Raw genomic sequence first — 27952 nt, 5'->3', positions numbered from 1 at the left:
TTGTTCACATTTCTTCTTATTACACTTCTGATGACGTAGTGACTGCCAGTAATTCAGATGACTTCCAGTTCAGCTGTTCTGTTGGGGTTATTTCTTCTCCCGCTGCAAGGTCATGCTTGTACATGCAATTTTCCCTACAAACGGAGGGAGTGTGTTATACACGGAACAGCCTCCGTGTCGAGCGCAATAAACACTACGCCCACAACCTCCCTTTAGCGTTAATCCCGCCCTCTTGCAATATCCCACACAAAGATTGGACGAAATTGTGTACTCGTCATCTGTTGCATCCTAGGTATGTCAATCAACGCTTTCTTGAAGTTTGCCTGCACTCCGGGTGGAATTGGACAACTAGCTGTCAGTGTGTATAGTATTGCGACATTGAAGTAGGCCAACGTTACTGTAGTTCCGATTGTTAGAAATACAGTTTGGTTAAAAGTTCTCGATTGTCCTGTACAATAAGACATTTCGTTCTGGTGGTTTAAGGCTGGTGTCTGGCTACAATTTGACGGGATCATTTTTCTAACACACTTTCTCGTGGACAGCGGGGTAAGTAGGCGGTCGCAGAACCCTTTGCTTTGTATTCTTTATACATCATATTCTGGTTGGGCCATGAGAGTAAAGTTCTAAAAATGTGTTACACAACACATTGTAGTTGTGTGTGGTGGGCGAGCAGCATCAATGTATTATCAGATTGAGGATACACTGCCAATCGGTGAATCTCACTCGACACAAAGTAACTGGAGCTACGTCCTCCATGTTATTATTACATAAGTCGCCAAAAGTTTAATCACACTGTTTCGCAAATAGATTAGGCCTTCCAATCGCTGCAGCGGTTGTTGGTTCTACGTTTGCTTTCAAAGGATAGCATACGCCGACCGTTTATGCCTAATTATTGTGATGATGTGCTGGCCATTTCTTCAAAGATGATATTGCACATTTTCTGAAGTTGCAAGTGCAACCATGATGGGATGCTGACTTCGGTCAAAGCCACATCCAGTGGTGCAGGTTGTGATGACCACTCTCACGTGGGCATGTCACGGCCATTTGATCCATCAAACGGTGCTTGGGAAAGTCATCACGTGAACCATGCGTGCCTCCAGGTTTGCAACAACCAGTCTACAGTTTGAGGGATTATAAACACACACAACCAGTGGTGTGTATTAATGGATGCCAAGGGAAGCCCAAAAATGAAAAATAATAAAACATGTATTTCGTCTGTTTCATAATTGTCCTACGCTCAGCCTCTTGCGAATTGAATCTAAATGGAAGAATGCAAAAGCGCGATCAAAACAGTCTGGCCTCGCTTGACAAAAAAAGTATAATCAATTAGCCAATCAGCGATGAGCTCAACTGTGAATGGGCCTGGCGCACCAAAAAAAGTGTAATGGGAAGCCACGTTGGATTAGGAATCACTCCTATCAAATCCCATAAATCATTGACTGAAAAACTTGAATTGTTGCATATCGTTAGGTTGTTGTCCTCCTGTGGTTAGTCAGCAAGCTAAAATTGACCCTTGCCTAAATTAGCCATGGATGGAGATAGGGATTTGGACTTGTGGTTTTACTTCATTCTCAGCACTGGCCAATGATGATTATGCTGATTCTGATCCAACTATTAATTCATACATTGTTGTGCCCCTGGCCTTAGAGGATGGAAACTCAGTATGTAGCTAGATGTAGAAGGTTAATGTTAACTAGCTAACGTTGCCCATGAATGGAAGTTAGGCTAGGGAGCAAGCATTTTAGCCAGGTAGCCTAAAATAAAAGCGTGTTCTGTATGACAGTGATGGACTGTTTCGTCAACATGAGAGAGGAGGATGGCATTGGCGTTTATCTTCAAGGGTGGGGTGAGTCAAAAAAAAAACAATCTACTTGCACGAAGGCGTGCTCTCACACACACAGAGAAATCAGAACCATGGACAGCCACATCATATTTAGCTTACGTTGATTGGACTAAATTGTTTTTGGTATATTTTAGTTGTCACTGATGATGTTGAAGTTGAAATGGTGTTGGAATAGTGGAGGCAGCTACTGTTTTCTTTGTGATTTGCAGTAACTCTGTGGTTTTAAATCAATAGTTGTTTAGTGGTCTGAAAATGTCAAACATTAACTTGCTTGACCATGCTGTAAGTCATGTAGCTGTTTGTTACATGCAATATGCTTTGTGGACTTCACTGGACAGAGGTAGCTATCCGGTTTTGTGATAAAACAAAGGTGTGGTTGAATTTATTCTGCCACTGTGTCTTCTATTGTCTCTGCCTTTGGGCCTACAGTACCAGTCAAAAGTTTGGACACCTACTCATTCCAGGGTTTTTCTTTATTTTTTACTATTTTCTACAATAATAGTAAAGGCATCAAAACTATGAAATAACACACATCGAATCATGTAGTAACCACAAAAGTGTTAAACAAATCAAAATCTATTTTATATTTGAGATTCTTCAAAGTAGTCACCCTTTGCCTTGATGACAGCTTTGCACACTCTGGCCCCTGCGGGCCCCTTTTTCTTGATGATGGGCAGCAGCACATGTAAGATAACCCATGTGCCAAATAGCATACAATCCACCTATTTGTCATTAGTTGTTTACATAGCATTTGCGAGTGACTATAAAACTGCAAAGTTATCGCTGATGTTGTTCCTTACTTGTCCCATGCTCTACTGACACTGCACCAGGATACACTTACTGGAATAAAGTAATACATTTTCCTGGAATCTCTTCCTCAAATAATGTTTCCATTGTCCAATGTTATTGTTTCAGCTTTTGCGGTGCTTTTATGATAACTGAAAGGTGTTTCCTGAATATTTTATGTCTAAATATCATAGTTTAAATTGCTGTGTTTTTTGTGTTTTTTTTTTTTACCTGGGCCCAGATTATCTAAACATTTCATCCAGAACAAAATTATCCTGTGTTGTGTTCCCTGTTTAAAAAGACAAAGACAATATTTCAACCAAATGTTATGGCATCATATAACATGATCTGTGTCGTAGCACATGATGTGGTTAGAGATTTGTTACCATTGTCTCTTAAAACTACATCCAAAAATGAGGACGGACCACATCGGAAGGGGGAGCAAAACACAGGATCATGTTGATCTGGAAAAACTGCGCCGTGGTGACTTAAAAGAAAAGCAACTGCTTACTGCATTGAGTCAGACGTTGATATTGTAGTGAGGTGTAGAAATGTGTTGTACTTACTCCCTGCCTGAGTTAGAGAAATATGGGGTTTAACAGTTCACTGCACAACAATAGTAGAATGACAATGCTGGTTTTTAGAAAGCCACAGTAACATTATTATTTCTGTTACATAGAAAGCACTAGGCCCATGCCAAGTTATGTACAGGGCAAGAGGATGTGGCTGCTTTCATGGCCCTCATGACTGACGCTTTCTAGTAAAATTATCTTTAGCTGAACAACAGACTAGATTCCTTGAGAGGCTGATTGCACATCCCATGCTGTACCATGCTGTAATATTGTCTTTGTCTCACCACGCTCTTTAAGACAAGCGGTTGTCGCATGTCTAAACAATGTTTTTATGGTGTAGCCTACCCATAGTGGCTGCAGAGAGAGACTGGTGATTTTAAATGAGTGCTGCCTTGCTGCAGTACAGAATGTTTGTTTCCTGTTCTTGAGACCTACAGTTCTCTCAACACAGGCTCAGTGAAAGTCAGTTCATGTTGACTTGCTTCTGTAGGCCAAGGCTGTATAGATCTCTTGGTCTGTCTGGTGTCGTGCCACTGTTCACAAAGCTGTGTTGTTAACCCTGGTGGAGCTCTGTGCTTCTGTGGCTCTCTGGTCTGCCTGTGCATTCCACCCCACTCTGTAATGTGAATTATGGGACAAGTGCTGCACAGACAAAAGCTCTGCTCTTTTCAGTTGTGTATGGAGAACTATAGCGAAGCCAGCAATCTTTATAGGCACTGGTAATGCCCACTTTGGATATGATCTGAATCAAGTGGTGTCCTTTTCATTCTCTGAGTGTGACTGAGTAAAAAAGCGAGAGGATTTCGACACCCACCATCTCGTATCGTTCTGAAAGCATTTCTGTAGTTAGTAAAAGATACGATTTAGCATTTCTAAAAAATAATTTTGGTAAAGTAAAATAATTTTGTTAATTTTGTTGATCTCTGAGAATTTAATCAATTTTTTTGCACCCAAATTGGCTTTTTTTTTTTTTTTTTTTTTATATACAAGATTCAGATAATAGTCAAATATAGTACCCAACACCAAACTTCTTCCTACTAATGAGTAAGACATGAGAAATCCCCCCAAAATTGCAAAAAGCTACCCATGGATGCAGGGTCCGGTTGAACAAAGGAAGTTTCTGCTTTTTAGTAGTTCATCTATCTTGTCACCTATATTTTATGGGTTTTGACTGGGTTGTCACCTGTTGCCAAAGAGTTGTCTGTTTTGTGGTACTGTAAATTACAAGCTTAGCTGTTGATTGACTAACATGGGATCCATTTAAGCCCATGCACTTTGTATGACTTGAGAAACTCCAGTAAGAGGAAGTTGAAAGAAAACAACAAGTAATTGAATGGGAAGGTGACAGTTTGAGTTTTGACACATGATGATGAGTCAGTTCAGCTGCTTTGCGTTGTGGTTTGAGTCTAGTTTTTGTACGTAGCATGATCTCATACCAGGGGTGTATTCTAGAGGTCCACCGATTTTAATTTTTCAATACCGATACCGATTATTGGAGGACCAAAAAAAGCCAATACCGATTAATCGGTTGATTACATTTTTTTTATTTATATATATATATATATATATATATATATATATATATATATTATTTATTTGTAATAATGACAATTACAACAATACTGAATGAACACTTTTATTTTAACTTAATATATTACAGCAATAAAATAAATTTAGTCTCAAATAATGAAACATGTTCCATTTTGTTTAAATAATGCAAAAACAAAGTGTTGGAGAAGAAAATAAAAGTGCAATATTTGCCATGTAAAAAAGCTAACGTTTAAGTTCCTTGCTCAGAACATGAGAACATATGAAAGCTGGTGGTTGCTTTTAAAATGAGTCTTCAATATTCCCAGGTAAGAAGTTTTAGGTTGTAGTTATTATAGGAATTATAGGACTCTTTCTCTCTACCATTTGTATTTCATATACCTTTGACTATTGGATGTTATAGGCACTATAGTATTGCCAGCCTAATCTCAGGAGTTGATAGGCTTTTAGTCATAAACAGCGCAATGCTTGAAGCACAGCGAAGAGCTGCTGGCAAATGCAGGAAAGTGCTGTTTGAATGAATGCTTACGAGCTGCCTACCACCGCTCAGTCAGACTGCTCTATCAAACATCAAATCATAGACTTAATTATAATATAATAACACACAGAAAACGAGCCTTAGGTCATTAATATGGTCAAATCCGGAAAGTATGATTTCGAAAACAAAACGTTTATTCTTTCAGTGAAATGCGGAAACGTTACGTATTTTAACTGCTGCATATACCCTGACTCTGCTTGCACAGAACGCAAGAGAAGTGGCACAATTTCCCTAGTTAAAATAAATTCATGTTGCAGGCAATATTAACTAAATATGCAGGTTTAAAAATATATACTTGTGTATTGATTTTTAAAAAGTCGATGCATTGATGTTTATGGTTAGGTACACTGGTGCAGTGACAGTGCTTTTTTTCGCGAATGCGCTTGTTAAATCATCACCCGTTTGGTGAAGTAGGCTGTGATTCGATGATAAATTAACAGGCACCGCATCGATTTATATGCAACGCAGGACAAGCTAGTTAACCTAGTAATATCATCAACCATGTGTAGTTAACTAGTGATTATGTTAAGATTGTTTTTTATTACTTTGGCTCCTTGCTGCACTCGCGTAACAGATAGTCAGCCTGCCACGGTCTCCTCGTGGAGTGCAATGTAATCGGCCATAATTGGTGTCCAAAAATGCCGATTACCGATTTGTTATGAAAACTTGAAATAGGCCCTAATTAAATCGGTCAACCTCTAGTGTATTCATTATGCCTTGCAATGGAAGCCATTTACCGTTTAAGAACCAAACGGAAGCAAACAAAACGTTTTTGCAACAGAATTAGCGTAATGAATACACCCCAGGCAGGGTGATGCACCTGTTTCCATCAGTGTAGTGAAAGAGGAAAGGGGAAGGTGACATGTCTAACGTGAAATGAGTAGGGGTGCCCTCTAACTTTCCAAGCTTTCCTTTTCTCAAATAACCTTGAAATGTAGTGGACCCTCCCAGCAGAGTTTAGTAGAGCCCAGGGACAACATGGCACTCTAGTCTAAGCTCTCTCGAAATGAGCAAGCCCTTGAGCACGTATTCAACCAATATGAATATGTCACTCCATAATCAATACATCTCAATAGTTTAAACATCAATGGCCAATACATAATATATTTTAACATATCAGGACACACATAGGAAAACGCCGCTCAACATAGGACATACTAATTACTGAGCATGCCAACCTGCTAGGTATATATGCAGACGTGACCGACCCGGTCGCGCTAGTCTGAACCCGCGGTGGTGAGTTCAGAGCCCTATACTACGTATCTGGTTTGAGGAGTTAGCGAGAACTTTGGTCAACTAGGTTCAACTCGGGATAACCAGTACCACGAAAGTGGCTCACTTTTTCACAGCACTGCGCCTGATTAAAAAAAAAAAAAAAAAAAAGGTATTTGTCCCCTTTCTAATTCTCTACTTTTGCAAATTTTTGATACTGAATGTTATCAGATCTTCAACCAAATCCTAATATTAGATAAAGGGAACCTGAGTGAACAAATAACAACAATTACATATTTAATTTATTTCATAAACAAAGTTGTGCAACAGCCAATGCTTCTGTGTGAAAATGTAATTGCCCCCTTACACTCAATAACTGTTTGTGCCACCTTTTAACTGCAATGACTCCAACCAAGCACTTCCTGTAGTTGTTGATCAGTCTCTGACGTTGCTGTGGAGGAATTTTGTCCCACTCTTTCATGCAGAACTGCTGTAACTCAGCTACATTTGTGGGTTTTCAAGCATGAACTGCTCATTTCAAGTCCTGCCACAACATCTCAATTTGGATTAGGTGTGGATTAGGCCATTTCAAAACTTAACATTTGTAGCTTTTTAGCAATCTTCATGTAGACTTGATTGTGTGTTTTGGATCATTGTCTTGCTGCATGACCCAGCTGCGCTTCAGCTTCAGCTCACAGACAGTTATACTTTGACTCATCTGTCCACAGAACATTCTTCCGCGAGTCTTGATGATCAACCAGATGCTTTTTGGAAAACTTGAGTCAACTTTTTGGATGAGTCCCATTATGTCTGGTGAAAACCAAACACTGCCTTCCACGGTAAGAACCTCAACCTCATGTGGTTTGGAATGCTTTGCTGCCTCAGCACTTGGACGACTTGCCTTAATAGAAGGAACCATGAATTCTGCTCTGTATCAGAGAATTCTACAGGAGAATGTCCATCCGTCTGTAAGCTGAAGCGCAGCTGGGTCATGCAGCAAGACAATGATCCAAAACACACAATCAAGTCTACATGAAAAGGGTTAAAAAGTTTTGGAATAGTCAAATTCCAGACCTAATCCCAATTGAGATGTTGTGGCAGGGTTTGAAAACTCACAAATGTTAAAGCAGTTCTGTATGTAAAAAATAAAATAAAAATAGTAATGTTCAAATGTCTATCACATGAAACTTTTAGTAATGACAGAATGCATTTAAAACTTCACGCACAGTAATACTTTTGATTGACTTCAAGGGATACTTTGTCAATGTATCTTCTTCTCCAGAGTCAGATGAACTCGTGGATACCATTATTATGTCTCTGCATGCAGTTTGAAGGAAGTTGCTAACTAGCTGTAGCGCAATTGATAACTAGCGTTAGCGCAAGGACTGGAAGTCTGTGGATATCTGCTAGAGAGCATTGGCTGCAGGCTGACTTCGGTCGTCAGTTGGACGGTGTTTCCTCCGACACATTGGTGCAGCTGGCTTCCGGGATAAGCGGGCGGGTAGGGGGCAGCATTGGGAATTTTAGATGAAAAGCATGCCCAAATTAAACAGCCTGCTACTCAGCCATAAAAGCTAGAATATGCATATAATTAGTAGATTTGGATAGAAAACACTCAGGTGTTTTTAAAACTGTTTGAATGATGTCTGTGAGTATAACAGAACTCATATGGCAGGTAAAATCCTGAGAAAAAATCCAACCAAGAAGAGGTAATCTGAGGTTTGTAGTTTTTCAACTCTTTGCCTATCGAATACACAGTGTCTATGGGGTCATATTGCACTTCCTAAGGCTTCCACTAGTCAACGGTCTTTAGAACCTTGTTTGATGCTTCTACTGTGAAGTGGGGGCGAATAAGAGGGGAATGAGTCAGAGGTCTGCCAGAGAGCCACGAGCTGGCCACGTGCGTTCACGTGAGAGTTAGCTTGCGTTCCATTGCATTTCTGAAGACAAAGGAATTCTCCGGTTGGAACATTGCAACAGTTTGGGCCGCCTGGCCTGTTGCGAACTAATTTGCCAGAATTTTACGTAATTGGGACATAACATTGAAGGTTGTGCAATGTAAAAGGAATATTTAGACTTATGGATGCTACCTGTTAGATAAAATACGGAACGGTTCCGTATTTCACTGAAAGAATAAACGTTTTGTTTTTGAGATGATAGTTTCCAGATTCGACCATATTAATGACCTAAGGCTCGTATTTCTGTGTGTTATTATGTTATAATTAAGTCTATGATTTGATAGAGCAGTCTGACTGAGCGATGGTAGGCACCAGCAGGCTCGTAAGCATTCATTCAAACAGCACTTCCGTGCGTTTTGCCAGCAGCTCTTCGCAATGCTTCAAGCATTGCACTGTTTATGACTTCAAGCCTATCAACTCCCGAGATTAGGCTGGTGTAACCGATGTGAAATGGCTAACTAGTTAGCGGGGTGCGCACTAATAGCGTTTCAAACGTCACTCGCTCTGAGACTTGGAGTAGTTGTTCCCCTTGCTCTGCATGGGTAACGCTGCTTCGAGGGTGGCTGTTGTCAATGTGTTCCTGGTTGTTTTTGCATTATTTAAACCAAATTGAACATGTTTCATTATTTATTTGAGGCTTTAATTTGACGATTTAATCTGTATCGGCTTTTTTGGTCCTCCAATAATCGGTATCGGCGTTGAAAAATCATAATCGGTCGACCTCTACTCATAACTTCTGCTTGCATTAGACAAATGATTTGACTGACTTCATCATATCTGTGGAATCGACTGGAATTATAAAATGGTATTTTTTGTCCTTACTCCAGTCTGACAGGAAGTGGACATGGCAAGAAAAGTACAGGGGAAGTAAACCAAGATTGCAATCAAATCTACCAATTTCAACGGCAATACGAGCAGTAAAGGTCACAGGCAATTTAAACTCCTTGTTTCACCTGTGTAGGACAAGAGGAAGTGACATTTTATAAATGAGGATTCATCCCAAATGGCAACCTCTTCTCTATAGTGTACTACTTTTGACCAAGGCACAGGAAAATCTTACCATTTAGGACGCAACCCTAGGTTTCTCTGCAAAGCAAAATGCGGTTGGAGCATGTTTGTTCACCTGTTATCCAATCACAAAGACCCAATTCCTTGGATAAGTTCTGTTATCTGAATCTGTCAATGGAGCATATCAGGATATGATGACGCAAAGAATGGAAGAAATCTCAAATCCCGTGATTTTAAAATGTTACCCTGACTAAACAGTTTGCTCCTGTTTCTCTCTTCTGGATGTCCGTACATCTGGCCTACAGTACAACATGGTCTTGCTACTGCATAGGGACTTGTTATCAGGACAGTTGTAGCCTAACCATCACATTGCATATTATTGTGCATTGGAGCTACTAGGAGAACATTGTGTTCCTTCCTGTGTCCAGTAAAATGAGAAGGGTGGCAGATGTTTGCTGATAACTGTATGATCTCTCAGGGCTGGGGGATGCTCTGTAGTTCTCTACCTTTCCCTGGTGGTAATTAGGATTTTGTCAAGGCTTTTAGCAAGTACACTGTAATGTAGGAAGAAAACCAGGCCTGGGTTAGCATGGCTGCTCTAACTAACTGAAGTCATGACCGCTGTTAGTGGAAAATCACTCATTTTGAAAATATAAGTGCACTGTTACGGAAGGAATGAGGAGCAGCAACATTTCTGTGCTATGTTGTCTGCATTACATGGCCTACATAATTCAATGGTTTGTTGACGAGGACAACAGTGACATTATATTCTACTGGTGATGAATATCAATGATGTGGTTCCTGTTTACTTTGAAGTCTGAATAGTTTTCTTGTAATGCTGAATAAATCTTCTAGTATCAGACCTGGGCTGGAGGGAGATCACAGGGTCTCTGTCTGGCTCACCTCGCCCAACAGGGATGCCAAAGTTCAGGGTTTATTTTGGTCTGTTTCTCGGTGCAGGCTGTGTGTTGAGCTGAACAGGATGTCTCTGTGTGTTTTATAGGAAGCTGGCTGAGGTACCATCAAATACTTTGTCTTCGGTTTCTGAGGTTTTCCTGTCAGTGCGAATATGACGTGTCTATACATGCTCTCATCAGATTCAAGACAATCAGAGTTAGAGCAAATCAATTGATCAAGGTATTGGAAATGTTTCAAAGTAGAGACATACTGTACGGTGGCCTCAAGGTTTCGTCCTGCATTGGCAAGCTCTCAAGAGCCGATCTTATGTATCACGAGACCACAGCTGTTCCCCTCATTAGTATCTAGTTTCCTTGTGTCTTCCTTGCCTTCCATTTCTCTCTCACACTGTTTCCTCCTGTGTGTCCTATACAGGGTTGTGGAGGCAGCCGGCAGCATGGCCCAGTGGAACCAGTTGCAGCAGCTGGAGACCAGGTACCTGGAGCAGCTGTACCACCTGTACAGCGACAGCTTCCCCATGGAGCTCCGGCAGTTCCTCGCCCCCTGGATCGAAAGCCAGGATTGGTGTGTACTTTCCTAGTTCCTGTGGTTCACAACATCACTACAGAATGGGTACCTAGTACCTACAGTTCACTAGTACCACTGCTGCTGGCAACACTCGGCAGGATGACATGGCTCAAATGTTGACTTTAGTCATCAGTGTGGTATTGATTTCCCTCTACAGTCGTTTTGATTTATTTTGAAGTAGCATCAACAACTTTCCAGCTAGACTGTTAGCAGGGAACGTCAGGGAACAACACACAGGAAATGATTGTCCTAATTGGCATCTCATGATGGCAAGTTGTCTGTTCTGCCAGGGAAAAGGGTACTTCCATATGAATTCAATAACTTTTTGATAGCACCCCTTTTGATTCGAACAAAACCTTCCATATACATTTGCCCATTGTGGAAGTGCTCCGAAAGTGACCTTTTGGACCTGAATACCAAAACCTTCAAGAGATAAAGGTGCTCAAAGTTGACCTATATTGCATACCCCACCATACCACGAGACATGTCTTCATCACTGGAAAACATAAACGGCGGAGATTAATATCATTTAGAAGCTTACGAACAGGGTTGTCAAACTATTTTATAATTTTATTTTTTTACCTTTTTAATGTCAATTATCAAAAAAACACGTAAACTCCAGTGTTTTTTCATATTCGCATATGTTGCGGCTAAGAACCTATTTTTACATGATCTAAGGTTTTTGTGTTGTGCCCGCCATCGGTTGAGACACAACATGCTCTTGAATACAGGGTGGGAGTCATGTTTTGGCTGATAAATGTACTAAAATGGGAAACTTTCAAATCGTACCACAAAGATGGTTGTAGGTCCACACATAGAGAATCTTGACTTAATGGGAATATGTTTTCAATTATACTGTCAATCATCCATAGGAAACCTATTGAAATATACATAATAGAATAGACATTACCATTTTTAAGTTGACATTCGTTGGTGGGTGGACCGGCAGTAATCTTTGTGGTAGTAATTACACTGAACAAAAATATAAATGCAACATGCAACAATTTCAAAGATTTTTCTGAGTTACAGTTCATATGAGGAAATCAGTCAATTAGGGACAAATGAATTTATTTCAATCAATTGATTTCACATGACTGGGAATAGTGATATGCATTTGTTGGTCGTAGACACCTTAAAAAAAAGGTAGGGGCGTGGATCAGAAAACCAGTCAGTATTTGATGTGACCAGCATTTACCTCATGCAGCGCGGCACATCTCCTTCACATAGAGTTGATCAGGCCATACTATTAATTCTATTTCTAGGATTGAAATGACACCCACCCTGTATTCAACAGCACGTTGTGTCTCAACCGATGGCGGCACGACACAAAAACCTCAGAGGATCTAAAGTAGGGTCTAAGCTACAACGTATGAACAAAATCGGAGTTTACACGTTTTTAGATCATTGACGTTAAAGATAAAAATATATATTTATGTTTTTATTAATAAAACAAATCAAATAAACAATCGTTTGACAACACTTTTAAATTATATCAAACTCAACCGTTGATATTTTCCATTGGTGAAGATATGGATGTCTCATGGTGTGTTGGGGAATGCCAAATGGTTCAACTTTGAGCATGTTTTGGCATTCAGGTCCAAAAAGTCACTTTCTGACAGCTTCTTCCATTGGCAGACATGAATGGAAAGTTTTGTTTAAAGCAAAAGTGATGCTGTCAAAAAGTGACTTCAAATGGATTTACCCAAGGCTATTTCAGTTCCCAAACTTCCTTGTTACCGTAAAAGTCTGTGCTCCTTATGCAAATATCTTTCAATGGTTCTTAGTTTCATACCAAAGCAAATTAGATTCAGTGGGTCATATTTTCATATATAGAGAGAGAGAGCTATATCATGGATATCAGTGCATTCAGGGAAAGTAGTCCGGCCCCTTTTTCCACATTTTGTTATGTTACAGCCTTATTCTAAAATGGATTCAATTAAAACATGTCCTCAGCAATCTACATGCTCCCCATCCAACCTGACAGAGCTTGAGAGGATCTGCAGAGAAGAATGTGAGAATCTTCCCAAATACAGGTGTGCCAAGCTTGTAGTGTCATACCCAAGAAGACTCAAGGCTGTAATCACAGCCAAAGGTGCTTCAACAAAGTACTGAGTAAAGGGTCTGAATACTTATGTAATGTGATATTTCAGTTTTTTTTTAAATATATATACTTTTGCAAACCTTTCTAAAACCTGTTTTTGCTTTGTCATTATGGGCTATTGTGTGTAGATTGAGAGGGGGGGGGGGGACAATTGAATCCATTTTAGAATTAGGCTGTAATGTGGTCTGAATGCATTGCATTCGGAAAGCATATCATATCTTATCTATGGATTTATTTTTTACAATTTGTTTGACTAATAACTAGAGATATGAACATTATTAGAGGCTAGGTTGTTACTATAGGTTGTTCTCAATACCCTACCTGGTTAATTAAATAAAGATAATAAAAGAAAAAAAGCTTTCGCTAAACCACTCTCTGTATGCTCTCTGCAGGGCGTACGCAGCGAACAAGGAGTCCCACGCCACGCTGGTGTTCCACAACCTGCTGGGGGAGATCGACCAGCAGTACAGCCGCTTCCTGCAGGAGAACAACGTGCTCTACCAGCACAACCTGAGGCGCATTAAGCAGCACCTGCAGTCCAAGTACCTGGAGAAACCTATGGAGATCGCCCGCATTGTAGCCCGTTGCCTCTGGGAAGAGCAGAGGCTGCTGCAGACCGCCACCACCGCCGCCCAGGACGGAACGGCGTCTCACCCGTCTGGCACTGTGGTGACGGAGAAACAACAGATCCTGGAGCACAACCTGCAGGACATCCGGAAGAGGGTGCAGGTGAGACTGCATGTTTAGTCCAAAGAATATGTGGTTTTACACAGGCATATTATTTAATACCTCATTTGATTGACATGCTTTGCTTGTTACTTTGCTATAGGATATGGAACAAAAGATGAAGATGCTTGAGAATCTCCAGGATGATTTTGACTTCAACTACAAGACCCTTAAAAGTCAGGGTGGTAAGTTTCACTTTTAATATTACATACAATTCTAGATTTATTTTTATTGAATTTTATCAGAATTTATGGATAGGATATGAGTCTGTTAGAGGCTCTAATTTTAGACTCCACTCTTACTATTTATTTTGCTTGTTGTTTTGAAACTCTGACCCACCATCAAATACTACCAAATATCACTGACTCTTAAATCTACAGATAACCCACCCAACTCCTCTCCTATTTGCTCAGAGTTGTCCCAGGACATGAATGGGAACAGCCAGGCGGCAGCCACCAGGCAGAAGATGTCTCAGCTGGAACAGATGCTGAGTGCTCTGGACCAGCTCAGAAGGGTAGGGCCCTTATACACCCCTCCTTAGTGTCCATCTGACCCTACATCGTACACATCTTCTTGGAGGGTCCTAATACCCTGAATCAGGATAGTCAGAATGTCTGCGATAAGTAGGCTAGGCTAGTTGACATTCTGCTCGAACCACATACGTGTGCAATAAATGACATAAACCTGCTTGTTAAATAGTAAGCTATAGAGTTGGGTTAGTCATTCTCAGCAGCAAGCTCAAACTGTCTGCCCCAAGCAGCCTGCTTCCCTATCCGTTGCAGCCCCGACATAAACGTTTGGACTCGGCAGCAGTACCTTTCACTACACATGCAGAGATCTGTGATATGTGTGTTGACATTAATGTGTGCTCGTTCCTTCATTTTCAATTGAGTTAAATTAATATTCATGCTGCTGTCAGGCACTAGATATTTATGAGCAAGATGAGGAGGGCGATAATAGCTGTCTAATATTGGAGAATGTGAGGCTGGAGACTATTTAGTTTAAATTTCCCTGAGGCCAAAATTGTAAAACAAAATTCACTAATCATGTTGTCGAACATGATAATCATCCTAAGAATCGTGTGCAATATATAATCGTAGCCTCGATGTTTGAGAACCGGGCCAGCAACCGGAGGGTTGTCGGTTCGAATCCTAGTGCTGGCAGGGAGTGAGCTGGCAACCGGAGGGTTGGTGCAAGGAACTTAACCCCCTAAACTGCTCATCGACGCTGAACTGCGGCTGATGTCCATCTCGCGTGGATTAATAAAATGTATCTTAAAAGTGATTCCAGAGCCCCCTGAATATCACTTTAACACTGGTTAAATCAGTGTCTGAAGGATGTGCCGTTGTCCCTCTCTGTTGTAGCAAATTGTGACTGAAATGGCAGGGCTGCTGTCAGCCATGGACTTTGTCCAGAAGAACCTGACAGATGACGAGCTGGCTGACTGGAAGAGAAGGCAGCAGATTGCCTGCATCGGAGGACCACCCAACATTTGCCTGGACCGCTTGGAGACATGGTCAGTTACCATTAGTAGCCTTTACTTTCCACGTTAAAATCATTTTATGTGCCCTCCCCATGACCGTACACTATCTCCCCCAACACTCATGTAGAGTAAACGTCTGAGTGGCGAAGAAGGAGAAGTTGCTGTTATTGGTAGTCAATACAAGATACCATAAGATTAAATTGTATTTCCAAAAGTGTTTAACAAACAAAGTAGCACTGCCATAATGAGTGACCTAGATTAACCTTTGTGACCTCTAGGATTACTTCCCTGGCTGAGTCTCAGCTGCAGATCCGCCAGCAGATCAAGAAGCTGGAGGAGCTCCAGCAGAAGGTGTCCTATAAGGGAGACCCCATCATCCAGCACCGGCCCGCTCTGGAGGAGAAGATAGTGGACTTGTTCAGAAACCTCATGAAGAGGTGGGGAGCTTCTCTTTTAGCTTCAATATCGATCACATGTCCAGATGGTTTGGATATTTATTATAGGATCGAATTTGCATAATATTCAGATGTTTTGGATACATGGCATAGCCTTTTGGCAAATATGGAGATATTTTATTATGATGGGCATTAGATGAGGCTTCAGAGTTTTGTCTATCACAGACTTCCACCATTGTGCTCTAATGCACCGCCTCTTATCTGGTCGTTGTGTTGCAGTGCGTTTGTGGTGGAAAGACAGCCTTGTATGCCCATGCATCCAGACAGACCACTGGTCATCAAGACAGGTGTGCAGTTCACCAACAAAGTCAGGTAAGAGGAGCTGCGGGACTCAATGCCACCAGTTGATGACGGTGTTGAATACAAAACTGCCTTATTTGATGTCTTTGGCGTTTGCTTTATGTGCTCTCACCAAATGTTAATTTCCAAATCTTTTCTCTCTTTTCAGATTACTGGTGAAGTTTCCAGAATTGAATTACCAGCTGAAGATCAAAGTTATTATTGATAAGTGAGTTTTACATGCCTTGCCTCCATCACTCCCACGATCATGTCCGATTTGCGTAGAACACCACGATCGACTCAATCCCAGGGAAGTTGTGAATTGACCTCTCTTGTTTGTTTCTCAGGGAATCTGGGGATGTGGCTGCCATTCGAGGGTAAGTGACTTTAATGTTACGTTGAAACCCTTTGTCTCCTACGCTATCAATATTAGAATGTCCCTTTTGCCATGGAGCCTGTGAATAACCTACCATACCTGCTGTACCCTGCTTCTCCCAGGTCCCGAAAGTTCAACATCCTAGGTACCAACACCAAGGTGATGAACATGGAGGAGTCCAACAACGGCAGTCTGTCAGCAGAGTTCAAACACCTGGTGAGTGGCTGTCTGTCAGTCTAGTGGTGAGTCTAGTGTGGTACTGTACAGTATGTGGCTTGACTGATAACTGCCCTTCTCTTTCAGACCCTGAGGGAACAGAGGTGCGGCAATGGTGGCAGGACCAACAGTGATGTGAGTCCCACACTCAATCTTGAATGCTCCTTTTCTTATGGTGACTGATGTGGCTATACTGTTAACTTAAACTTATCATTTGGGGAATTGATAGTACCATTGTCATCAGTATTGATAGTAGCATCAAATCGACCTATAACCCTGACTGTCCTGTTCCTCCCCAGGCCTCCCTGATCGTTACAGAGGAGCTCCACCTCATCACCTTTGAGACCGAGGTCTACCACCAGGGCTTGAAGATCGACCTGGAGGTGAGACCTAGCTCCGCTCTCTACCCGTGTGCACACAGGCGGCCTGGGGGAGTTGCTGTTGTGCTTCCTGACTCCCAGGTGGTCTTTGTCAAGTCTCATTATGGCGACACCAAACACTCAGCACGTAGTCCCCTAACTCCACCTTAATCCTACGTCAGCGGTAATTGCATGGAGATTAGATATTTAAGGCCACGAGTTAGCTCTGCCACACACGCGAGCCAATAGACAAAAATAGTCATTATCATTAGCTTGATGGTGCCCTAGGCTTCCAGGGGCCTGGCTCTGCTCTCCCCATGCACAGAAGACCAATGAGCTGATTCAGTAATCACACTTGTTCTCCATGCTTTCCCTACTGTTGCTTCTCCTCGCCCCATCATCCCTCCCCTCAACCCCCGGCCGGTGGAGCGTGTCCAGGGGTAATCCGTCTCTGGCCCGCTCTACACCTCCCTCTGATATCACCGTAGCTAGCCCAAGCCCCCTGCTGGGACACAGGAATCATTCATCTAATGGTTATGTCCTGCAGGGCTTAGTGCTTTGTGTTGAGCTCAACACTGCGGCGATGCCCCGCCCTGAACACAGCAGTGTGGAAATGCATTAGCCAGGATAATTAACACATTAGCATTGAGAAATGGAGGGAAATTAGCGTGCGTGCGTTTGAGTGAGAGGGTTTGGCACTCCCACGTTGTGAAATAATTGATCACAACACTCCGTCTTCTATAAACGACACCATTTAGCGAGGCGAGGGGTGCTGCTGTGTGATTGAAGACTTAATTCTCAGTGAGGGGCTAAGCACTCCATGTCTCTGCCATCTCACTCAGGACACGGACAGCTTTTCCTCCCGTACGGCCGACTACTTTGTCACAGCAATCCAAAGAATAATAGTATTAAATGAATGTATTAAATGGCATTTCATGTCAGACTTGAATAGAATGACAAAACAACCTAGGTTAGTTTTGAAAGCCTGGCAAAAGGTGCTTCTGCTCCATACGTATATCTTAATCGAGCCTACGTCCAGGTTAACCATTCTTCATGCGTTTTCTCTATGGTCCATTAGACCCATTCTCTACCAGTGGTGGTCATCTCCAACATCTGCCAGATGCCCAACGCCTGGGCCTCCATCCTGTGGTACAACATGCTGACCAACCACCCCAAGGTAAGACAGCTAGCGCCACCTCGCGTTAGACCGCTGTCCTGTAACTTCTGTCCCCCAAATAAAGTCTTATTGATATCATCTTTACTGTGTCATGCCTTCTTTGCATTGGCATCTGTCTTGAAGAGGGTTAAAATGTGTGTGAAATCCAGCTTGACCTCCTCTTCCTGTTGTCATGTCCTGTAGAATGTGAACTTCTTCACCAAGCCACCGGTGGGGACGTGGGATCAGGTAGCGGAGGTGCTGAGCTGGCAGTTCTCCTCCACCACTAAGAGAGGCCTGACCATCGAGCAGCTCACCACCCTGGCTGAGAAACTACTAGGCGAGGAACCTTTCTGTCTGCAACTCTACCTTCATCTGGATTGGATGGCTCCATAGCGATAGAATGTCTATCACAGAACATTGAATGAGAGTCGGAATGAGTGTCCAACTCCAGTAAATATATTTCTATGGATGGTCTGTATGGCGTCAATGCCTACTAAATGTGTTTGTGTTGTTTGTCTAGGGCCGTGTGTGAACTACTCTGGCTGCCAGATCACCTGGGCCAAGTTCTGCAAAGTATGTCCTTGCCCAATCAGTCTCTATTGATGTGTTGTTATAGCTATCTATCTGTCGTAAAAAAACTTCACAGTTTGAATTGATTAGTTCCTCCTTTGTCCTTCAGGAGAACATGGCGGGTAAAGGCTTCTCTTTCTGGGTATGGCTGGACAACATCATTGACCTGGTCAAGAAGTACATCCTGGCTTTGTGGAATGAAGGGTGAGAGGTCGCTTCTGTTTGTTTACCGACTTGTTACTGGAACAGCTGGGCAAAATCCCAGTTGAAGGGAGTTGAGTTCATGACATTGAGTTCATATGAGCACTGCTGAGTGTTAACTCGAAATGACACAACGACAAAGTTCCAGTTTAACAAAGTTTACTATACTATATGAACACAATACAAGTAGCCATCACACTCGAGGCTAGGTCCAACAACGACTAGACTTCCTGCGCATGCGCACTCTTGACTGAGTGATAGCCCCGTAATAACAGAAATATAGGGATACTTAAAACATGAACTTAACAATCTCCCCCTTTTCTTTAAAGACAAATAAAACATCAACAACATAATTAAATGTCCAAGTATTATTCAAGATCCCCATTACAAATGGGTTGTGTGACAGTTTTTATTTGTATTACTCAAGCTGCCACTTTCCATTACTGAGAGCTGTAGGAGCGAGAGCCTGTAGGAGCACAAGACCGGATGCTCCTTTTTTAGTCAGACAGTCAGCAAGCTTTTCCTTTGTGGTTGACCACAGAATCCGCTGGATTCTCTGTGCTTGAATAAGTTCCTTGATGCTGCTAATCTCAAAGTCTTTTCTCTGACAGACTTGGTTGACTTCACAGCATCAACTAATGAGTAGTTGACAGTGACACAAACTACAGGTAGAAAGTGCCGTTTTGTCCCACCAGTGTTAACCTAGCGAAGCATCACTGAAGACAACTAGTTTCAAAGAGTCATCTTTTCCAACATGCTGAAACTTTAAAGTCACTTTTTGTGATTTCAGTTTACGAACAACTTTGTTTGCCTCATGAATGGTTTGTACAGTGGCGTGTTTTGTGTTAGATGCCAATTTGCAACCATCAAACCAGGTCTACTCTGTCTCGCAGCCCATAAAATTTGTCCTATCTTTGACCTCAATTGACCAGCTTCAATTCCACAGAGGGGAATTCCTTTGTACGGCTCTTGAAGAATCCATGTGGATAGGTTGAAGATTCTTGATATAGCTTTCCTGTTGCATCAGTATTTTTCCATCAACTGTAATAAACTCTATGCCAACATAACAAAAATGATCATGCTCCTCACGGCCAACCTAGAAAACAGCTTTGAGGTGTGGAATCACAGTTGAAGCAAAGGTCTGTGAGCCACCCCAGATAAAGTCATCAACATGACAGGCAAGTACTCCAGTCACATTCAAGCCAATAGAAGACTGCAGGATCCACTTGTGACATTTTTCCACCTGTATTCAGCATTGTTGCCTTGACTTTGTTGTACCAGTAGAGTGATCCATCTGCCAGTCCATACACACACTTCTTTAGTTTCCACAGTGTTCCTTCGCTTTTAGCTTCAGGCGGAGGTCGGATGTGAATGTCCCTTGACAGCTCTGTTCCCTGCAAACATCCAGATTTGATGTCTATGGAATTAAGTTTCCATTTTTTCTGGCAGATCACTGACATCAGCAATCTGAGTGACTCTGAGGTGCATGTCGGTGAGTCTTTTGGGAGTTCTTTAGCAGCCAGCTCCTCAAAACCTCTAGCCACTAGACGTGCTTTGGGCACTATTCCAGTTAAGGATTCTTTAAGGGTACACACCCACCTTGTTGAGACACACTTTTGGCCAATGTCTTTGACTTCCTCAAACACTCCATTTCTCCTCCAATTACTGAGCTCATCTAGCTTAGCTGAGTCAAATGACACGTCCTTTGTTTCAAGTACATCATCATTTTGAATGTCATGCTGTTCTTCTCGATTTCCCATTGGTTCAATTCTGATATTATCTACAAGTGGCAGGTCAGCTGACCCTGTTGTACCAGAAAGTGTAGCTGGTTCAGAGTACTGCAAGTTGTACCAGCTCTTGTGTCTTGCATTTCCTGCTCGTCCAATGACGGTTCCTGTATGTGGAATACCACTTTCTCTGTCCGTGTATTTAACAGTTTGTCCAGTTTTCAGATTGGAACAACCATGTTCTCTTAACACATGTGGCTGTTGAATGTTTTCCTCATTTGAACGCTCAACAGTATTACCTGTGGCATGGTTGAAGGTCTCTGCTCCATTTCTTGTGTCAGTTTCAGTGTCCATATCATTGGATGCGACATCTGGTAGGTTTGTGTCTGTTACTGTGGCCTTTTTGTCATTTTCATTAGGAGACTGATTCTCAGCAACAGCCCCTCTATCTTGTTGATCATTTACTTTCCGCAATCTTGAGTGATGCACCCTGACAGTCATGCCTCCGTGCCTCACAAATATCACCACACCATCTTGACCAATGACTACTCCCGGTCCTTTCCACTCTTGACAGTCAACTCGTTTGTAGTACACTTTGTTTCCAGTTTCGTACTTCTCATCATCATTATTCCCTGAACTGCTGAGTAACTTCTGAAGTCTGTCAACTGTATCATGTCCAAACTGTTTGTAAAGCTTTAACAATACTTTGTGTTTTTCTTTAGTGGTCATGTTCTCTGTGTCAGTCAGAATCTCATTTTTGCATGGAGTCTGTGTGATGTCTTTGTCTAAAATGTTTACACAATAGTGGCCTGAGGTAGTAAGTTCAAGAGTCACTGGTTGTTTAAACATCACTGCCTGGTCATTTTTTATGTCTAGTACAGCCCCTGCCTTCTTGAGGGAAGCTTTGCTTAATAGTAAGGGGATATCTGTAGGGACCACCTCTGTTTCAATGTGACACTTAGTCTGACCAATGTTTGCTGGTATCTTAACTCTCTTGGTAGAATGGACAATTCTCCCATCTCCAAATTTGAAAGCTCTGTTGCTTGGTGTGTCAATCATATTTTGTACTTCTTTCATATTTAGTTCACTGACATAGCTATCAAGCCATTTTGCACCACACACTGTCCGTGTACATGCAGTATCAATCACAGCAGATCCTAAGGATTCAACTATAAAAATCTCAGTATCAAAAGCAGATTCATTTGAAAACAGTGTAATGTTACACTGCTCTATCTCTGTGTTTACATTTTCCTCTGTTAGTTTAACTTGTTCATTTTTATGAGGACAGTCTTTAACCCAATGGTAAGTGCTTTGACAAATAGCACATTTTGATCTCCTTCCATTTTTGTCCAGTGGATTTGTGCCTGGAAATGGCGCCCTCTTCTGGTTGTCTTGAGAACGTGACTTGTTGGCGCCTTTTCTGTAATGCTCGATGTAATATGCTGCGTCACTCGCTTGCATTCCATCTGTTATTGGCGCGACAGACGTCTTCTCACCAAATATTCTTTTTAGTGCCGACTTCATAGATGCAAAAGTCAGCACAGTACAAGCAGTCAAAGCCAACTGTTTCTCCCTACCATCTAGACAAGCAGTTTCTAGCAACTTGAACGCTAACACTGCATCTGGGAGAACCATGTCGTACTTGTGCATCCTATTGTACCTCTGTTCGAAATCAATGATGTAGTCCGCCATTGCAACCGAAAAATCTCTCGTAACACTGTCAAAGTTTGAATATGCCTCGTAGGCACGGTCTTTATCTTCTTTGAGAAATACAGAATCCAGTGCTGTGATCAAAGTTCCCATACGTCATCCTTGTTCAAATCCTCAATGGATATTTCCAGTGCTGTATCTCTCGCTCTTCCCTCGAGCGATAATACCACCGCAAGTGCTTGCTTTTTCGCGTCCAGATTAGTAACGCGTATCCAGATTCCCAGTTCATTTTTCCAACTTTCGTACGACCTCTTCTCGTCGAAGCGAGGTGGCACGTTGTAGTTAGAAGCCATCTTCTGCTACCAATGTTAACTCGAAATGACACAACGACAAAGTTCCAGTTTAACAAAGTTTACTATACTATATGAACACAATACAAGTAGCCATCACACTCGAGGCTAGGTCCAACAACGACTAAACTTCCTGCGCATGCGCACTCTTAACTGAGTGATAGCCCCGTAATAACAGAAATATAGGGATACTTAAAACATGAATTTAACACTGAGAACTGTAATACTGAGCCGTTGAAACCTAGATAGCGGGAAACTGGATTGAGGAGGAGTACAGGTTTTAGGGTAAATGCGCAAGTGTCAAGTGTAATGCAGTTAAATTGTCACTTATACGTTGTAAGTGACAGTAAAAAAAAATCATATTTTTTTTTCTCTGCTCTCTCTCTCTCTCTGCAGGTATATTCTGGGTTTTATCAGTAAGGAGAGGGAGAGGGCCATCCTGAGCCCTAAGCCTCCTGGCACCTTCCTTCTGCGCTTCAGTGAGAGCAGTAAGGAGGGAGGCATCACCTTCACCTGGGTGGAGAAGGACATCAGTGGTAAGAGGACAGTGTGTTGGGCTGGCTGGCGCTCTGTCTCTTTCTCGCTTTTCTATTGTGCATGTCATTTGGTCTTTGTCTGAACTAAATAATGTGCAACATAATCTCATTATTGCTCTCGTGACATGGTTTCATATCCCTCTCATTCTCTCTGTGTGTCTGTAGGGAAGACTCAGATCCAGTCGGTGGAGCCTTACACCAAGCAGCAGCTCAACAGCATGTCCTTTGCGGAGATCATTATGGGATACAAGATCATGGACGCCACCAACATCCTGGTGTCTCCGCTGGTCTACCTCTTCCCAGAGATCCCCAAGGAGGACGCCTTCGGGAAGTACTGCCGACCGGAAGCTGCTCCAGAGGCTGAACTCGGAGACCCGTGTAGTAGTAAGTCAATCAGGAAGTTGAACGTATTGTCATGAAAACTGTGGGAGTTAATGGAAGAAGATGTGGAAGTACCTCCATAATGAAGACTTCTTTACCGTTTTGGAGGTTGGTGCTTTGTGAGATGGGGAATATTTTTGATCTGTGTGTAAGTTTAAAAGGTGTTTTGTTTTTCTCCCACAGCCATTCAACCATACTTAAAGACAAAGTTCATCTGTGTAACCCCGTAAGTATCCACTTTCCTTGAGAGCTGTTAGTGTTCAATTCCCTCATAGGAGTTAGTTAATGCTCCTAAGTGACTTCACACTAGGTTGTGTAATGGAAACTGGGACAGTCATGTTGCAAAATGTTTAACTCTTCTTTCTTCTACGAAATGTTTTGAGGGTCCTCCACAACATCCCCTTGTTGGCTTCTTGTAAGAGGGGGGGGGGAGTTTTACCCTGGAAGAGTGGTTCCCAGATCGTTCCTATATAGTCATCACCAACAAACTGACAGACGGATTCACTATTAGTCAGTGTCTTTCCCTTATTTATACAGTCATTGGTCTGGCCTCGGGACAGTAGAACAGGAAGCACAGGACTGTAGGCAGGCAGGAGCAAAGTGTACACATCTCTCTAGACAAAGCAGAGTGGAGGAAGCAAGTAACGATCCCCAGACAAGCATACAGATCCCTGATACGAATCGCTCAACACAACACCACTAATAGAACCAAAGAGAGAGCTTTCCTTGCACATCTAAGGGAACAGACCGAGTGTGTGTGAGGTGTTCTGAAGCCCATGCAGTGCTCTCTATTCCGGGACGGAGAGGGTGTGTATGAGTTTAGCAGAGGGATCAGAAGGGTGTGTATACTGGCTAACCCAGAGGTGGAGGTACTGTTTTCAGGGGGTGTAGCAGCGTTGGAGAGGTTTGCTCAGTGAGAACCTGACCTGTCTCTGTAGGATTAGATGAGTATGTGTACTACATAGGTAGAGGTGGAGGGGGGGTGTTGGAGAGAATTGCTCAGTGAGATCCTGACCTGTCTCCGTAGGTGCCCTTCCGTGTTCATGGACTTTCCGGACAGCGAGCTGCTTGGGAACGGGATATTCCCTGGGTAGGCAGTGGGGGGATGGCATGTAGGGCTGTGTGTGTGTTTCTCTACGTATGTGTGTGAGAGGGTGGGTGAGACTCAGACAAGGAATGGAGTAATAAGTCTCTCGGCCTCCTCATTTAGACCCCCCCCTTCCCCCCCACCGTTTTGTTTCCACCTCACTGCCACTCTCCTTGGTTCTAACACCACAGCATCTTCCAGTCATAGTATATGCAGCCATTTTGAGTTGGGTTCATTCTACTCAAAGATGGCTTCCTTTTCCCAATCACATCCTCAGTAGATCATTCACCTTTCAAACTCCATTTTAAGTCTACGTACTGGTGTCATGACCACTCCATTAAAATCAGTCCACACTGGCCATGTTTAGTTTACTGCTTGATAATGGTATCAAAACGGTCCCCACTTCACAGTCATTATGAACGGGCTAGAACAGCAGGAGGGGAGAAGAGGCTGTGGATTGATAGGCTGTAGACTGAAGGGCTCATTAGAAGTGCCTTCAGTGGAGATGAACTCCTAAAGCCCTAACGTTGGTCCTTCTTTTAGTTCTCCACCGCGGGAAGTCGGTGTCCCCTTAATTGGGGAGGACGGGCTCGTGGTAATGGTTGGAGCCGAATCAGTGGAATGGTATTAAATACGTCAAACACATGGTTTGATGCCATTCCATTCGCTCTGTTCCAGTCATTATGATGAGCCGTCCTCCCCTCAGCAGCCTCCACTGTTCTCCACATATGTTGTGAGACGTCATTGCACTTTTAGAATGGAATGTCTGTCAGAAAACCCTCTGGTTTTGGTGTGTTTCTGCCCACTGGCCTGCTCTAACAAACTAGATTGTCTAGAATACTTGTCATTAACATTCCCACTAACAATCCCAGCATCCTTATGTGACAATGTGCTCAGTGCTGCCCCCAAGAGGAGAAGTTGTTTCTCTCTCATTCACACATCTACTGCTCTCCTTTCCCCCTTTCTTTCTGCTACTGTAGTCTAACTTCAGTCATTCGTTTGCTACTGGGAAGCACATTGACACATCATGGCTGAACTGTCCTAACCTGTCAACACTGAACTACTTGATTCATGTATTTAAACCTGTAATAATGTGGAGTATTGTCCTTTTCTATGGTGACATAACAGCAGTGATTATGATGAAAATGACTTGCGCACTGGAAGTAGACTGACAGTTAGCTTATCGCTTGTGGTAAAAAGGACATAGAGGTCTAATCACTATGACGTCTGTGTGTGACTGTATGTGTGTTAACATGTAGTCTTGGTGTCTCTCTCTTCTCCTGTATTGTCTTGTTGCAGCACTAACTCTGGTAACACCAGTGACCTGTTTCCCATGTCCCCTCGCACCCTGGACTCGCTGATGCACAATGAGGCTGAGGCCAACCCTGGCCCACTTGGTAAGTCCTAACACACACGCACACAAACACACACACATGCACATACTCGTACTGTGCTTGCATGTGAGGCAAGGTTTAACTTGTTTTAATGGCAGCCCTCTTGCTTTCTGTCTTCCCAGACTCCCTCACTCTGGACATGGAGTTGAGTTCTGATGTGGCGTCACCCATGTGAAGAGACGAATGAGCTAGACTAATTTTAAATCTTTTAACTCCCCGTTTTAAAAAATATATATAATCCACAGGTACCTCTGTCCCATATTGTGAAAGGGAACAAGATACATTACATTTAGCCACTTGTTTTGTTCTTTACCTTTCACCTTAACGCCTAAAAACACACCTAGTGTCATTGCGCAAAATGGTACGCAGAATCATCTGGATATGTGTGCATCAAAAGTTAAACATTCACCTTCTGCTACCATTTCTGTCAAGCCATCGACGCATACAGTTTGATGCATATGTTAGATAAAGGCAAATGTAACGTTCCATTGGAAAGGAATGTACTTTAGGTGTACCAAAATGCAATGACGTTTCGAAAAGTCACGTCTCAGTCCCTGTGGGTGTTTCACAAAGTACCTTATTTAAATTGTAGAATTTTTTTTATACAAAAGTATATATTTTTTCCCTTGACTTTCTTTTAAAATGGTTTTGATCTCAACCTTCATTTATGAACCAGCGCTTTTGTTTTTATAAGAATGTCTAAAGAGGAAGATTGCTGTCTAGCTTTTCAAAGATAAGTTATTTGTTAGCTTCATAGTTCTCAATTACCTATTATATGATAACCTTTTTGGTAGTCCGTCTGTGTCCCATGTCATTCTCTATTGAAGGGGACACCTGTATCTTTATTTTTATTTGATTGAGAAATATCCTGGTCCATTCTTTCCGATTTGTATCTTATTCCTTATTACATATTACAAAAAACCTGCATCTAGAATCTCACTAACACGAGTCAGTAATATGTGTTTGTAAAAACCAAGGAGATGAGAACCAAGGTGACTAGTGAATTTGTTAATTGAACATTCATTCATATAGGTAGTTTGTGAATGGCACTTGTTTTAGGTGTCTGAAATGGCATTGATAATGGCAGGATATTTCTCTGACCTTCTCTCCTGTCTCAGCCTGGGCTCAGCCCTGCTCTCAGCTGGCAGGCAGCATGTCTCAGTTGAAGGGAAGATACTGATTTCTTCCCTGGATTGTAAGAGCACGTTGACGTTTGTCATGAATCTTGTCCTGAGCAATTTCCACTAGCTGGACCAGCTGCAAATTCAAAATTGGCGACGTAAAAATGTATGAAAAGAAAAATTCAATTTTTTTCCTTAATTTAAGGTTGGGGTTATCAGTGTGGGTTAGGGTTGGGATTAAAATCTGATTTTATGACTGGCTGTGCCAGCTTGTGACCACTGCAGAGCTCCCTCCAGGACAAGATTGATGACAATGAATGCCAACCTGTTATTGTAGATAGAAATGTACATTATTCTTTGGTGTTTTGAATTCATACATACCCCCTTGTCCTTCATAGTTTGTCATAATGAGAATACCATTTGTTGTTTTCAGTAAACCATAACAATAGAGATGATCATTGCCACAGTACTGCACTAGTCTTTGCCTAAATGGTTTATGTAGTGCCTTTCTCATACCGTATGAATGATTTATTTTAAGCTAACACTTCTTGTATGTGTTGATCTTGTTTTTTTTTTGTAATTTGCATAATGTTAGTATCAGTTTCAAGTGATATTTCACTATTCTGTTTGACTGTATATGCGCATGATGTGATGCCACATCACACACACCACCACACTTGTCCATCCCTTCCTGACTTAAGTGCTCAGTTGAATCGGTAATTGAGTTCACTCTGTAGATGTTATTTGAAAAAAGATTTCTGTAAATTATGCTGTAATTAATCTTCTATTTGTTTAAAAATCATAAAAACAAAAAAATGTATATCTCATGGA

At 42.1% G+C, this 27952-nt stretch overlaps 1 protein-coding gene across 4 annotated transcripts; it reads left to right on the top strand.

The window, feature by feature from the left end:
• Positions 1–311: 311 nt before the first annotated feature.
• LOC129829668 (signal transducer and activator of transcription 3) lies at positions 312–27952 on the top strand. Of its 4 annotated transcripts, none has more exons than XM_055891530.1 (23): positions 312–546; positions 10798–10947; positions 13444–13780; positions 13881–13962; positions 14191–14291; positions 15142–15293; positions 15539–15697; positions 15935–16027; positions 16164–16223; positions 16342–16371; positions 16493–16586; positions 16674–16721; positions 16886–16969; positions 18024–18122; positions 18306–18441; positions 18625–18677; positions 18784–18878; positions 22999–23138; positions 23304–23522; positions 23703–23745; positions 24547–24609; positions 25906–26003; positions 26123–27952. In XM_055891530.1, the coding sequence occupies exons 2-23, from the start codon at positions 10820–10822 to the stop codon at positions 26173–26175; spliced, it is 2367 nt and encodes a 788-aa protein (XP_055747505.1). In that variant the 5' UTR covers positions 312–546; positions 10798–10819; the 3' UTR covers positions 26176–27952. The 4 variants fall into 4 exon arrangements, with proteins under 4 accessions (XP_055747505.1, XP_055747495.1, XP_055747517.1 ...); XM_055891520.1 differs by having other exon boundaries at positions 14158–14291; XM_055891542.1 differs by lacking the exon at positions 24547–24609.

The sequence above is a fragment of the Salvelinus fontinalis genome, chromosome 2 (genome assembly GCF_029448725.1).
Source record: "Salvelinus fontinalis isolate EN_2023a chromosome 2, ASM2944872v1, whole genome shotgun sequence".
Taxonomy (NCBI): domain Eukaryota; kingdom Metazoa; phylum Chordata; class Actinopteri; order Salmoniformes; family Salmonidae; genus Salvelinus; species Salvelinus fontinalis.
The sequence above is the reverse complement of the archived record's forward strand: the minus strand, read 5'-3'. Positions and strand labels throughout refer to the sequence as shown.